The 15,317-nt window shown below is 45.2% G+C and overlaps 1 protein-coding gene across 1 annotated transcript; it reads right to left on the reverse strand.

The window, feature by feature from the left end:
• Window positions 1-8,707: 8,707 nt before the first annotated feature.
• On the reverse strand, window positions 8,708-9,898 carry LOC116914363 (zinc finger protein Pegasus-like). Its single transcript, XM_032918572.1, has one exon. The coding sequence runs from the start codon at window positions 9,896-9,898 to the stop codon at window positions 8,708-8,710; it is 1,191 nt and encodes a 396-aa protein (XP_032774463.1).
• Window positions 9,899-15,317: the final 5,419 nt, after the last annotated feature.

The following is a 15,317-nucleotide window of genomic DNA, read 5'->3' on the forward strand; positions in this document are numbered from 1 at the left end:
AATGTCAGTGGGCAAAGGTTGGTTTCTCTATCTTGGCTATTATCAGAGTACACCTAGCTCCTCAACGCACACATTTCATTTCTTTAGGGTACACTCGCAGAAGTTCTATGGCTGGATCACACGGCAGCTCCACCTTTAACGTCTTGAAACACTGCACTACTCTTCATGATCGGTGTATCCATTTGTATCTGCCAACAACTGTACTGCTGTTCCTTGTCCCTTACCAACAAGTACTACCTTTAATAGTTTTAATAACAGGTGTGAGGTTGATATCTCATAGTGGTTTCCATTCTAATTTCCATAGTGATTCAAGTTGTTAGCAATTTATATATTAGCCACTTGTATTCTTCCTTTTCCTGTGTCTTCCCTTCTCTACCTTCTGCTTCGTTGACTGGGACTCGAAAATGCAAACTATGTCCTCCACTGCTAAGATAATCCCTAGACATCCTTCTTCCTCCATCTTTTTTCCACTGTGTTTTTTTTTTAATGTCCACTTAAAGTTTTTATACAGTATGAGAAGAGTCCAATTTTGTTCTTCTACATATGGATATCAAACTTCCCCAGTAAAATTTACTAAAGAAAATATCTCCCCACTAACCCTGATCAGTTGCTTACTTAAAATTTAGTTGACTATAGACCACATGTTAATTCCAGCAATGGGAGGCAGAGGCAGGCAGATCCCTATGAATTTGAGGAGATCCTGATCTGCACAGTAAGTTCCAAGCCACCCAGGCCTACATAGTAAGACCTGGTTTGAAAAAAAGGAAGAAAACAAAGTTTAATAATGACTGCTTCAGGGGCTTGAGAGCTGGTTCAGTGGTTAAGAGCACTTATTGTTCTCACACAGGACCTAGGGTCAATTCCCAGCACACATATGGAGGCTCCCAGTCTCCTCAGGCAGCAGACATGCATGTGTACACAGGTATGCACTCAGGTAAAGCACTCATACACATGGGATAATGAAATAATAATTTTAAAAAATGATTTTGAATATGTGGGTAGTATAGATTTATTCCAATTCCAACCGATTCATAAATGTTCATTTATGACTTCTTGAATGTCTGTCTTCAGGTTTTAAGTTTCCTATCTAGCTTTTTCCTGGGCTGGTGATATAGCCCACTTGTGTGGCAGAGCCCTGGTCTCTGTTGGATCAACCCCCAAACACTAGGAATGAAGTTCTCTTTTGTTTTCTTGCTTAAATTGTTTCTAAGATGTTGCTTTCATGTATTATTGCGAATGGAACTTTTTCTCGATTTCTAATACTTCGTTGTTGTGCGAAGATTAAATTAATTTGAGTATGTTTATTTTGTTTGCTGTAACTGTAGAGAATTCCGTTGTTCACTCTAACAGGTTTGGGAAGAGCATGCTGCATGCAAAATCTTGTTGCCACCAATTATGGGCAGTGGCTCAGTGACAATGATGGAATCCACGTGGTAGAATAGAGATACTTAAACAATTATTACAGTAACTTCAACCCAAAAATACCTTTCTTGAACAAAACCAAAATAAAAATATTTCTAGGCAAAGCCTGACAGTTTACTGGCAGATCCTCTGTGGACAAGTGCCTACAGGTATGAGTACAATTTGATTAAAAACTTAGTGGTACACACCTAAAATCCAAGCATTTAGGAGGTAGAGGCAGGAGGACCTTTGTAAATTTGAGACCAGCACAGTCTACATAGTGAATTCCGGGGCGGCCAAAGCTATGTAGAAAGGTACCCCTGCCCCCTGTCCCCATGAGAAAAAGAGAGAGAGGTGGAGAGGCAGAGAGACAGAGAGGGAGTGACAGAGAGGGAGTGACAGAGAGGGAGTGACAGAGAGGGAGTGACAGAGAGGGAGAGACAGAGAGGGAGAGACAGACAGAGAGGGAGAGAGACAGAGAGACAGAGAGAGAGAGGCAGGGAGGGAGAGAGGGATAGACACACAGAGACATGCAGTGAGTTAGAGACAGAGAGGGAGAGACAGAGAGGGAGAGACAGAGAGGGAGAAGAAACTGGAATGGTAAGAAAATACCATGGACAGAAAAGGAGAATCAAAAGCGTGTCAATGTGAAGGTGGACTTTGAAACCCTCCTCCTGGCTGCCTGGAAGCCAGTCTTCTATTTACCTTCAGAACAAGATGTAGAACTCTCACCTCCTTCAACGTCATGTCTGCCTGGATGCTGCCATGCTCCTGCCTTGATAATGGACTAAACCTCCGAACCTGTAAGCCAGCCCCAATTAAATGTTGTCCTTTGTAAGACTTGCTTTGGTCATGGTGTCTCTTCCCAGCAATGGAAATACTAAGACGTCTTCCCCCACTTATATTTATGTGATAAATTTAATATCTTTAATATGAAGACAAAATTTTGAAACATTAAATAAGGATGTTGTTCATAACTTTGAGGTTTAGGAAATGTTTTTCAAAATAAGACACAAAGACTGTGATGGACAAGTCACTTAGCCGTACCTCTGAGGCATGGTATAGACTAAGGTTAGCCTATGAGAACACCTAAGAGGGGCTATCTTTGAGATCACTGATGTAGGAAGATCCATCTTAACTTTGACTGGGATCATTCCTGGGAGAGAGCTTGTGTTGGTAGGTGAAGAAAGTCAGGTGAGAGCCAGTATGCATACACACTCATTGTCCTCTTCTGTCTAAGAGAGTGTGACCGATTTACCACCACCACCACCCACCATCCAGCTCTTGACACTCTTGACTTCCACACCACTGATCCCCTCCCTCCTGCCAGCTAATTCCTCTTCTAATCCTCCCTCCCTCCCTGTACTAGCTGGTTTTGTGTGTCAATTTGACACAAGCTGGAGTTATCACAGAGAAGGTAGCCTCCCTTGAGGAAATGCCTTAATGAGACACAGCTGTAAGGCATTTTCTCAATTAGTGATCAAGAGGGGAGGGCCCAGCCCATTGTGGGTAGTGCTGTCCCTGGCCTGGTGGTCCTGGGTTCTACGAGAGAGCAAGCTGAGCAAGCCAGGGGGAGCAAGCCAGTAAATAACATCCCTCCATCAGCTCCCGCTTCTTGACCTGCTTGAGTTCTAGTCCTGACTTCCTTTGGTGATGAACAGCAATGGAGAAAGTGTAAGCTGAATAAACCCTTTCCTCCCCAGCTTGCTTCTTGGTCATGATGTTTTGTGCAGGAATAGAAACCCTGACTAAGACACTCCTTCCCTCCTTCCCTCTCTCCATCCCCCCTCCCTCCCTCCTTGCCCTTCCTTTATGATCTACCGAGTATTGTCAATATTGTTTACATGAGCATAGATAAAAGGTTATTTCCTGCAGCATGGGTATCTCACCAGAAGCTACACCAATAAAGACTATTCTCTCCTTCCTCCAACCATTAGCCTCAGATCCTCAGAGAGGGGTGAGGCCTTATGTGCCCCTCCCAGGCAACTGCTAACTGCCTAATCACTAGGGAGAGGTGGGAACTCATCCCCTTGCTCCCTCCATGACGGAATGTAATAGACCCAGTCTCAGGCAGGGCTTCTACAGATGATCAACTACTGTGAGTTCATGTGGACAGCAGCCGTGCTCTGCCAGATAGAGAGCACTCCACACACATACATGTACTGTGACTTACACATATATGTACACATACATAGTGAGATGTGTACATAAACATACATAAATGCTTTTCTACATTTTTACTAACAGTTTTAAAATCTAAAAATAATACAAATGTTCTTCAATAGTAAAAATACAACTAATACTAAAGTATTCAAACGGTGCTATCCTATAACATAATCTATCTGTACTCGTCAACACAATAAAATCTCATCAATCCTTTGTTCAGAAAAAAGCTGGTGCTAGAGTACACACAGTAATAGTATGTTCTGTTAAGCGAGCTAAAAATGTGTAGTTTGTGGGATGGTATGCAAATTCTGGAGAAACATTTAGGGAGGCATGGAAAGGTTTGTCACACTAAGTTTAGAAGTGTATTTAACTGTGGAACACAAGCAAAGATATCAGTCACAAAAGTGGCACATGGGAATTTTAAGATGCCAACATCCCTGTGTTTTTGACATGACTTTGTTACAATTTAGACCTCCAAATGCTCATGTGTTGAAACATTGGCACCCTGTTTGTGGCGCTCTTGGGAGGGAGATGTCAGAAATTCTGGGAAGTAGGGCCTCCTGGGAGGAAATGCATCACATGGGGTATGCATGTAAAGGGATACTGGAGTCAGATACGATGTTCTGTGAGACAACGGTTAGTAGCTCTAGCTGGCGTTGGTCACTGGACAATACTGGACAGATGTTGCTGTTCCTTTCTGGGTCAGTGCATGGTCCACGGGCTAAGGTTGCCATGGGACAGAGCAGAGGCACCTGCCTACCTCTGTGTTGTCTACTGGAATGTACCCTATGGTGCTTCCTACTCACAGATTTCATAAGAGCTTCTGCCTTGTTAGGAGTTACTCTTGTTAGGGAAAGAGTGAGCAAATAAAGAAAATTCTTGGAAAGAGTTTATCCTCTACAAGATCCGTCTCCTGAAGCACACACCACTGATAGCCCACAAAGCCCTTCCCAGCTTGTCTGGTCTTTTGTTGAGAATGCCCATGGTGCATGTATCAAGTGTGTCTGCCATCTACACACTATTTCACACTCTTTACAGGTAAAGTGCAAGTGGGTTTCACTGGACTTGATGAACACACCTTGCATAGTCATTAATGGTGCCAAAACTCACATTTAACCCAGTATATTAAGCAGATCCCTCATTTAGGCTGTTTGGCATTGATGATATTTATGATCTTTTAGTGTTTATGAAGATCTAGTAAGCCAAAAGTGCAACCCATATGTTTCCCAACTTACTTCGCTGGGGCAAATTTCTAAAAGATAGTTTGCTGAGTTAAAGATGTGCATTTTTAAAACCTGCTGGTGTCTTTGCCAGTTGCCCAGCACGAGCTTCACTTTCCAGCCTGCCGCCTGCAAATGTGTTCACTCGGCTCTGACGTTAGCCATGTTGGGTGCTGCCTTTGTAGTTTTACCCTGCCTTCTGTTGATTTGCATGTCTTAACACTAGTGAGACAGAATACATTTTTAATTATTCTGATCTGAGTATTCAATATGGAAGAAGTGAAATAAATAAACCCTGGTGAGTGGCAACGGGAGATAGAAAGGAAGAGGTTGGGTTTACAAGCTGGGGTATGTAGGTCTCTGGTAATGGGCATCTATCTCAGGAGACAGTAATCAGCTATAATGGACTCTTAGACAGTAATCGGCTGGATATGGTGGCTTATACCTGTATAACTGTGTCACGTTGGAGACTGCGGTTGGATTACCCTCTGCTCCTGGTCAGCCCGGGCTACAGTTTAAGACAGAGGTGTGCAGGAAAGAGTGAGGACAGGAGGGAATGAATTTGGTGATGGGAAATGCACACGAGGGTTATAGAGGAACTGGCAACAACACTCTGGGCAAGGTGAGCTTGGGGCACTCGGAGGGATATGGTGGGGATGATCAGGGAACAGTTTCAATACCCAGGGCTGGGAAGTCAGCCAGGAGTGAACTCAGATCTGTAGGCAGATCTGTGTCAGTCAGTACATGGGCACTGTTAAAGAGCCTGGTAAGGAGGATACTGAGGGGCCATAAGTGGAGGAGCAGTGGACCTCACAGTCCACAGAGTAGAAAGATTAGGAAGGAATTAGCCTTCAGAGCCAAATACCTACTGGCCATTATAGTTGGCAGGATCAATCCTCTACCCTGAAGTACAAATAATGGTGGCTGGCTTCTCTGACTTAATTATTTTTGACTATGATGGATAAATTTAAGCACAAAAATTTTTTAAAACAAAAGATTTTGATGCTTTAAGTGTGACTCATTTTCCTGAATGTCGCTGTCCCCATGGTACTGACCTCAGTGATAAATGCCATCAGTAAGGATATGTGGGTCAAGGAACACAGCTGCCCTCAACAGCCTCGCTTGTGAGTCCACTCAATCTTAACTCAAGAGCTGACTTTCGCGTTTATTATGTGATAAGCTAGGGAAGCAGCTAAGGAAACTTACAAAGAACTGTGAGTAAGTGGCAGTCATTAGGAGAACATAAAGTGGATGCTACATTCCAAAGGAAGCACTAATAAGCAAAATCTAATGAATAGGGAACTAGATAAGCCCAGGAAATTGCTCTTACACTGCACCAAGCTATAAAACATGGGGTCGTGGGATTACCTGTGTTTCCTTCCCCTCCATAACTGTCTCTTTAGAAAATTTCCTTCCTGGAAAAGGAAAACAGGGTGGCCTAGTGGCACACACCTTTAATCTGCGTACTAGGAAGGCAGAGGCAAGTGGATCTTTATGAGCTAGTCTACACGGTGAGTTCAAGGCCAGCCAAGGCCGCGTAGTGAGACCTGGCTCAAAACCAAAGAAATTCAAAAACCAAACACGGAACACTGGTGTACTCTATCAAGTAGCTAGGCTTCCGAAGCAATCTGCTGTTACAACCCAGGACATTTTAGCTCAGACATTTACTCCTGTTTAGTTCCGTGGACTAGAAACCTGAGAACAAAATACAAGCAAGTCAAGTCCTTCTCAGTCCTCTGTCCATTCTTGGATCACAGGCAGCTGCTAGACAGCTTCTCTGTCCTTCCCTGGTCATCTGCCTGTGTAGACCTGTGTCCAACTCTCCTCATAGGGATGCAATCATAACAGATTAGGGCTCATCCACGGGACCTTATTTGACTTTGCTCCTTTAGGGACATTTTGTCCAAATACAGTCACGTTCACGAGCTCAGAGGCTCTCAACATATGAATTTGGGCAAGACATCATTCAGGCCCACCGTATGTGCTACAAACCCAAAGAAAACTTCTAAAATCAGTAACTATGAACTACTCAAGTGTCCATTAGAGAGCTTGGTAGGAACCCTGGAATCAAAGGAGGTTGAATGGGTCAGGCTTCTTCTGTCGGAAAGGGCATGGATCAAAGAGGCAGAGATATAACCCTTAAACAGTGAGATCAAAGCTCACAGAAGCCCACCCAAGGTGGAAGAGCGGCCGGAGAGAAGCCATTCCTAGCCTCAGTCTGACGGGAGCGGGGCAGCAGGCACTTGCCGTGCTGTACCTGCAGTTGAGGGTTAGCGACGTAGATGTGGCGTGTGGAGTGTGAGGCAGGACTACCAGCTCATCTCCTCTGTGGGCGCCTTCCTGGAACAAGCCCTGCTGCTGCTACAAGACAGGAGAGCTACAGTAGACACAGTAGAGGTCAGGCTGGGTCCTGCAGGAGAGCAATGGTTAACATAGATTCTATTGGCCCCTGTTGCCCATGCAGTATAATGAAGGAGAGCTTCCTCGGGGTTGGGGATCACCCTGTGCCATCAGATCTTGCCAGGAGCATCCCTAGAGGCAAAAGAAGAGCACTGGGGAAGTGGGTCTGTTTAGCCTTAGTGTGCAGGCTCATAAGAAGAGTGGTGGGGGGGGATACTTCCTTTTTCAGTAAGGCACACAGAAAGTTGAAGATCAGATTTTCCCAGAAGCCTCGCCTGAAGCTTCTGTGGCTGATCTATCAAAGTCATATGAACACAGCAGCAGCGATAACATAATCTATGCAGCCCTAGAGGCCTGAAGTTCACAGTTCAGGAACTGGTAGGGGGGTCACTGGCTGCCTCAGAAGGGCTCAGGGAACAGCTGTAATTTCAAATGGGTAAATCTCACTCTGCCTCTTGCTGTTTTGGTCATCAAGAGAATCTGAGAAACAGTGTCGTTCAAGTTACCAATCTCGGGCTGGAGAGATGGCTCGGGGGTTAAGAGCACTGGCTGCTCTTCCGGAGGTCCTGAGTTCAATTCCCAACAACCACATGCTGGCTCACAGCCATCTGTAATGGGATCTAATGCCCTCTTCTGGTGTGTCTGAAGACAGCTACAGTGTACTCATAATCAATCAATCAATCAACCAATAAATAAAGTTACCAATCTTAACTAATACCAGTCATGGGGCAATGAAGAATTTAACTAAGAAGTTGAAACTGCAAAAAGGTGCCTCATATTGTGCTACCTTTTCCTCTGGTTTTAGAAAACAAACTTGAAACATTAACAACTCAATGGGTTATTAACATATCTAAATTAGACACTGTCTCCATGGTGTTAAATATTAAACACACTATTTAGTTTAAGGGAAACTTGGTCCCAAGTTTCTTTTTTTTTTTCTCAGAACTTTCACCTATTTTAACTTCCAAAAAATTGTTTTATATCCACTTTGTAGAAAAAAAAACAAACAACTACTATACTGAGACAGCCTTGTTATTTCCACTTGAAACTACTAGTCCAATTTCAGTATAGGAACTAGACAATACTTCAACTACAGGCAACTTTAAAGTCAATACCAGCAAGGAAAGAGGGTGTAACAAATTTATAGGGGGAAATTATTCTGTTTTGAAATACAACAGAAATAATACCTAAATTCAATGACTATGAGAAATGCCAAGAGTGTGAACAATCCTTAAAGCCTAAAGGGTCATAAACAGAGAAAATACATGAATACATTGTAAGGTTTTGATTGAACATCAATTGTCACATGACTTTCTGATGGAAAGAAAAGGGTAAGTATCTATCATACAACCCTGACCAGGTCAAATTGTATCAAAAGAGGAGTGGGGAGAGAGGTTTCTACCAACTACAGCAAGCTTTAAATTAGAAAAAGCCTTAACCAAGAGTATAAAACCTAAAACCAAACTACAAACACACCAAAAGGCTAACATGGGTAAAGCGACAGCTGGTCCTCCTCAGCTCTAGTTATGTTGACCTCGTGCAAAGTGGCAGGCAAAGTCATACTTGTTCTCACAGTTGAATCCACATATGTTACACTGGAAGGGATTGTCATACCCGTGGCATCCCATATGAATAGTGTAAAGGACATTGTCTGCAAAGTATGTGTCACAGTGCTGGCAGAAGTAAAGAAGCTGAGGGCCCTGCACCTTCAAGGTTGGGGCTGGACTGCTTGGCTGGCTGTTTCCAAGGATGGGAGTACTGGGGTAGCCACTTGGCTGCCTGCTGGGTCCTGCCAGTGGACTGCAGTCCCTCTGACTCAACGACGACGACGACGGTGGAGAAAGCCTGAAGAGTATGAGAGAGCTCTGAGGGACACTCCCTTGGGCAGAGGGCTGTTGCATCACGAAAGGCTTCCACTCTTCTAGGATGGAGTCTACATCAGCAGAAATGGAGTTTTGGTTTTCAGGTGGCAAGGTGGACCAGTGTCCTGTTAGGTCAGACAGCTGATTCAAAGGATCATCCACAAACAAGAGTCCTTGTGGGTCCCTCGGCAGCCTGCAAACTGAAGTTTGATCCGTACTGTCACAGAAGCCATTCTGAACATTTGGGATCGTGTGTGTGGAATCACTCAGGTGATCTGGTTTCTGAACCACAGAAGGCGGAGTTAAGGCGATGAGCACCCCTTGTTTGCCATCCTCCACGTTGCTCTTACTCTGTAAGGTGCCCCACATTTTCACGCTGCTTAAGGAGGCCCTGGGACCCGTCAGCGGTAACAAATTGTGCTTGCGCCTACGGTGGTGGGACAGGTTGCTTCCGTAATTGCAGCGATAGGCGCACAATTCACACTTGTATGGCTTTTCTCCGGTGTGGGAACGCATGTGGGCTTCGAGGTACCGCTCGTACGCCGAGGCAAAGGGGCACAGGCGACACCTGTGCGGCTTCTCGCCCGTGTGGATTCTCGTATGTTCCATCAGCCGAGCTGTTCTCTGGCTGGAATAGCCGCAGTATGAGCACTGCAGCTTCCCGTCCACCGTCCTTTCGAAGTCGTCCAGCATCAGCACCCGGCTCTTGTCCAGGGCATCCCCGGGGGCTCCGGGACTTTGGGCCTGAGTAAGGTCCCCAGCCAGCATGTTCTCTCTGGAGTGGGTCTGCTGGCTCAGGAACTCCCTGAAGCTCTTCAGGAAGTCCTGTGGCTCCACCTTCTCCTCCATCTCCACCTCACACCCCTCCAGTCCTTAAGCCACTTACTCCCTGGCCTACTTCCGTCTCCCTGAGGCTGGCCCTACCGGAAGTCCTCCCGTCGCTCCGCCTTTCTCTTGACACCCCAGTGCTGATGAAGTCAGGAGCCTGGAAAATCTTTCTGAGACACACAGTCTAACAACAAAGGCCCACAAGGTCAGCCTTGTTCACCTCAGCCTTCACCCGCCTTGCTTGTTGGCCATGTCTCTTCTTGTCTGAGGTTTACCCAAGACTCGCGAGAGTGAGGCTAGAGGGGCAGACCGAGACGAACGCTGCGGAGGAAGAGCCACGTGCAGCACACACCTTACACATACCACAGGCCACGTGCAAGACGCATGCAGGGGCGACAGATGGCTCCATGGGAAAACGTTACAGGTGGCAGACTACCTTTGGTTATACTTTAACTTTATCCATATTTCCATCCCAGAACACTTAGCCTTCTCTCCTTCTACTGTTCCTGCTATCCCAGGGTCAGGATTCTTGGTTCCAAGCAAAGTATTACCCTAGTGGACATCTGTGGGGCTGGGCCAACTGGTCATTGATGGAGAGAGATGAAATCGAGATGGAACATGCTGCACGCAAATGGTTACCCATTCCTACGGCCCATACCTGCCTGCTGCCTTCTCCCATCCCTGAAGATCCACGTTACATTTTCTTGACTCTCCACCTAGAAATGTTCAGACTTCCGAGTCCCCTCTCTACCTTTCTAACTTTCTAACTCCCGTTTCGCTTTCAGCCTCTAAGGTTGCCCTGAATTTGTCTGATGTTGTCCCTTCCCCTGTTTTTTTTTTCCCCCATGTTCTTTACACCACCTTTTGTCAAAATTGCTTTCCACCATTCCATCATTTTCTTGAGGGTTGTTAAGGGTATGGAAACTGTTAATTACGTGTTTGTGCCTTTTATGTTTAAATGGAAGTCCCTATAATAATATAATAGGCTTTAGTTGTGGGAGAATGGGGACGAGATCTGAAAAACAATAATGATTAAACCTTATTCCCTCTCATCTGAGAGAAAGGTTTGTTTTTAATCCAGTCATTAAGTTTTGCTAAATAAAAGTACTCAATCAAGAGCGTTCATGACCACAGTCAAAGCACATCCACCCACGTACATGCAGGGACTGCGAAACCCAGCATAAAATAAAATGAGTTCTGACTCCTAGCATCTGACGCCCAGTAGGGCATGTAGTCTGGTTAGGCACAAATGTTAACCACTTTAGACAGAGATGAAAACTGACAGGACAGATGTGTGACCCTCAGCTCCAACCCATCACTGGGAGCGTGACCACCTTTTTTGAAGCAAACTTAAACAGTCAGATACTCTAAAATGTATCAAAGTCTCTATTCATCTAAGCAGATAAAACCATAGGCTTGATTTTCTAGATCTCGCTTGGTTTCCTTCAGGCCTCAGACAACATGGAAGTGAATCTCAGGATTATGGCCTAGTAGGCCAAACATTCAGTGAATGAGAGGATCATCAGTTCCCAAAGGCTGGGCACCTGTTGCTGGGGTGGTGCTTTGGGCTCCATTCCTTACCCCCAGTCCTCCCTCACTAGGTTCTACTGCAATGCCATTACCAGCTTTTGGAGCAGAGAAATGTGTGTGAGCCCTTGTCTGCTTCTGCACAGCACCGACGTAAGTGTTTGAGGTGATTTGAACAAAATCGTTCCCCATAGGTTCATAGGGAGTGGCACCAAAGGAGGTGTGGCCTTGTTGGAGAATGTGTGTCACTAGGGGTGAGCTTTGAGGTTTCAAGAGCCCAATATATTTACAGTAACTGTGTGTGTGTGTGTGTGTGTGTGTGTGTGTGTGTGTGTGTGTTTTTATACCCTATTTGTTCTTTTTCATTGTAGTCCCAGATACGAGTGACTACAAATAAACATGTGACAAAACCACTGTCAGGGCATCTGAAAATCTCTTCTGCCAGAGAACTTAGCCCATTGCTTTTAATTTTTAAAAAAGATTTGTTTATTTTATTCTGCGTGTATGGGTATTTTGTGCATGTTTATATGCACACCATGTATATGCCTGGTGCCAGTGGAGGTCAGAGGAGGGCAGCTGAGACCCTTAGAACTGGAATTACAGATGGCCTCGAGCCACTATGTAGGTGCTGGGAACTAAATGCAGTTTCGAATCTCTGCAGGGACAAGTGCTATTAAGTGCCGGGCCAATTCCTAATCCGTAGTACTTTATACTTAAATTTAGCCTCAGGCAAGATCTTAGGACATTAGTAGAAAAGCAGCCACAATCTTTGTCAAAAATATCATAGGAAGGGTCTCTAACCTGGGTGCTAATACTGTGCCTTTCTGAAACCTCTCGAGCTGAGTCGCCACAGTTTCAATTGTTCTGGGCAGTATCTCCCAGGCTTGCAGATGTAAGCCCTGTTTCTCTACTCTAGCTACCAAAACTCAGCCACATTCCTCAACCAAAATCAACACAGTTCGAACTGTAACAGCAATAGTACAATCCCCACTACCAACTTCTCTATTAGTTTCTTCCTGTTCCTACGATTAAAAACACCACGTCAACACATATGAGGAAGGAGTTATTTGGGATACAGCTGCAGAGGATTGGTGTCTATGATGTCGGGACAGGAAGTGTCATTGGAAGAGGAAGCTGAGGTCTCACACCTTGAACCACAGGCAAAAAGCAGAGAGTGAACTGGGAAAGATAACAAGTCTTGAAACCCTCAAGGCCCATCTCCATTGATACAACACTTCCTCCAGCAAAGTCACACCTAAGACTTCCCAAGCAAGACGGCCAACTATGGACCAAGTGTTCACATGCACAAGACTATCTTATTTAAACTACCATGAGCCCTTAAACAGATTTTTAAAAAATGTTCAACCTGACCCTCAGCAAGAAAATATATTAGCTAGGTTGAGATATAAGAATATCCCACTCATCTGCTACAGAATAAAAATCAAGTTGGACAGCCTTCTGTTGCTCAGATTAGTGGCAGGGAGGGTGGGTATGGTCTTGGGCTGGTCAGAATGTTCCAGAGTGAAGTTACCATATTGTGCATCCACAAGATCTTCCACAGCTACGTGGTCTGGGAGGCACTGTCAACAGGTCCTAGCCACTCACGTGTTCTGCAAGAACTTCTGACAGGAAAACAAGGGTGTTAACATTGGGAGATTCAGCAAAGGAAAGTGCAGGATTCCTAGTTTCTTTGAATTTCTGTAAATAACACAATGTTTTGGTGCAAATATGTCTCATAAATTGTATACGTGCAATACAGTATTTGTGACATGTTTACTCTAGAAATAAGTTATTGTTAGTCTGGAGTTGAAATTAACAGTGTTCTGTAGCTTACCTGCGAAGTCTGTAAATGTCCAGAATCGCCAAGAAGCATGAAGTCACGCAGCAGAGCATCCCCATCCCTGCAGCTTGATGTCAGGAACCCATCGTTTAGCAACTGCATGCTTTTTGGTGGTTTTTTTTTAAAAATGGGACACTGTGCACTGCACCTGGAAAGTCCAGCTGTTAAATTGCAGATATGTTCCTTCCTGATAAGTGGGTGTGTCTGCACTCACAGGTTCTCAGATGGCTTGTCAGGTGACTTCCTTATAACCAAGTCTCGGGTTGGCAAAAGCCAGTGGAATAACAGACATTGTTTGTTCTGCCTGGTGAGATCCTTGCTCATTGTCACCAGGATCCAGAAAGAAAGAGCTTTGACGGGATTAAGAACCCCCGCCCCTTCCTTTCAGCTCCTTCCAAACTAATGGAGCAGGTTATGTTAAACCATGTGTTAAGAGGATGAACAGCGGTGGCTTCCAGCCAAAAGTAGGCTCTGCCTTTGTTGTTTTTGTGGTCCTCTTCATTTCCTTTGTCTATTCAGTCACATGTAGTACTTGTGACTTGTCTCAGCCCTGGCTCATAGTCTCAGGAACTGTAGTGTACACTGAGCACAGCCTGTCTGTTCCGTGTTGGGTTCTAATATGTTATACATCTATTGAAAGGAAAAGAGTAAGGCGGGCATTCTCATAGCATTGTGATGGGTGTAGGGACTACGGGTGGTGGGGTTTGCAACAAGGAGAGAGGTGGGGCTCAACTTCAAAGGCCGCAAGGGAAAGCAGGGGGCCTTGAGTAAAGATGATATGGGGGAGAATGTGGGAGACACTGTGGCAAAACTTTCTAAACATGGAGGGCAGTATGAGCAAGATACAGTAGGGGCACCCCTTTGCCACATGAGGACACAGCCTGAAATCCACACTTTTGTTCGATGCACGGAGCGTGTTCTCAACAAACACTGCACCCGCTGGTCTTTGACCTTGGGCTTCCCAGCCACCAGGAACAGTGAAGCAAAACACTTAGAGCATCCGATAATTCCTTTTTGAGGCAGGGTCTCACAGTGTAGCCCTGGCTAGCCTAGATCTCACTGTAGAGACCTCATCTGCCTCAAACTCCTAGAGATCTGTCTTCCTTCACCTCACAAGTTCCTGGAGTAAAGGTGTAGACCACCACACTTGGCAGATACATAAAGCTAAGGGACTTATAGCTAAGGAGCAGAGTAGAGGTCAGTAGGGAGAAATGATCGAGTGGAGGCTTGAGAGGCAGGGGGGCTGCAGCCAGATAACAGAGTTCTTGCTGAACACAGGCTGATACTACCTGGGCTACAGTCTACAGGAGGACCGTATCTCCTCAGATACTGTCTTAGTTAGGGTTTCTATTGCTGTGAAGAAACACCATGACTATGGTAAGTCTTATGAAGAGAAACATTTAACCGGGCTGGCTACAATTGAGAATGGTTTATTCCATATTCTTCATGGCAGGTAACATCGAGGCAGGCAGGCAGGCAGGCAGAAATGGTGCTGGAGAGGTGGCTGAGAGTTCAACTGAATCCTCAGGCAGCAGGAAGAGAGAGTGACACTGATCCTAGTTTGAGCATCTGAAACTTCAAAGCCAGCCTTAATTGGCAAACTTCCTCCAACAAGGCCACGCCCACTCCAACGAGGACACGCCTACTCCAACGAGGACACGCCTACTCCAATGAGGCGATCAGATAATGAAGGGTGGGGTTACTGGGACTAAGTTGTTTTGTCAACATTGGACAATGCAGAAAGTAACACAAAGGCCACCAAATCAAGTCCCCAGTGTGAAAGAAAGGAAGTTGGTTGAAGTTGTCTACGACCAGGAAAGGATCTTCATTCACACATAGATCCGGTTAACAGTTGCGTACAAAGGCAGCTCTTCCTTGTGTTTAGTGTTTGATTGCCTGAGACAGCAGCGCCTTAGGTAGCCCAGACTGGCTTCTGACTTGCCCTTCTCCCAACTCATTATAATGTGTGTCCATGTTGAGATAATGCCACCCACATCCGCTGTGTAGAAGCACGTTTGAACTTAGTCACGAAGTGCATAAATACACAAAACAAGGCCAGAAGACTAGGCTTCG

The sequence above is a fragment of the Rattus rattus genome, chromosome 13, assembly GCF_011064425.1.
Source record: "Rattus rattus isolate New Zealand chromosome 13, Rrattus_CSIRO_v1, whole genome shotgun sequence".
NCBI classification, from domain to species: domain Eukaryota; kingdom Metazoa; phylum Chordata; class Mammalia; order Rodentia; family Muridae; genus Rattus; species Rattus rattus.

Excerpts from the sequence above, each read along its gene's own strand:
- LOC116914363 (XM_032918572.1), bottom strand. The coding sequence starts at position 9,898 with ATGGAGGAGAAGGTGGAGCCACAGGACTTCCTGAAGAGCTTCAGGGAG.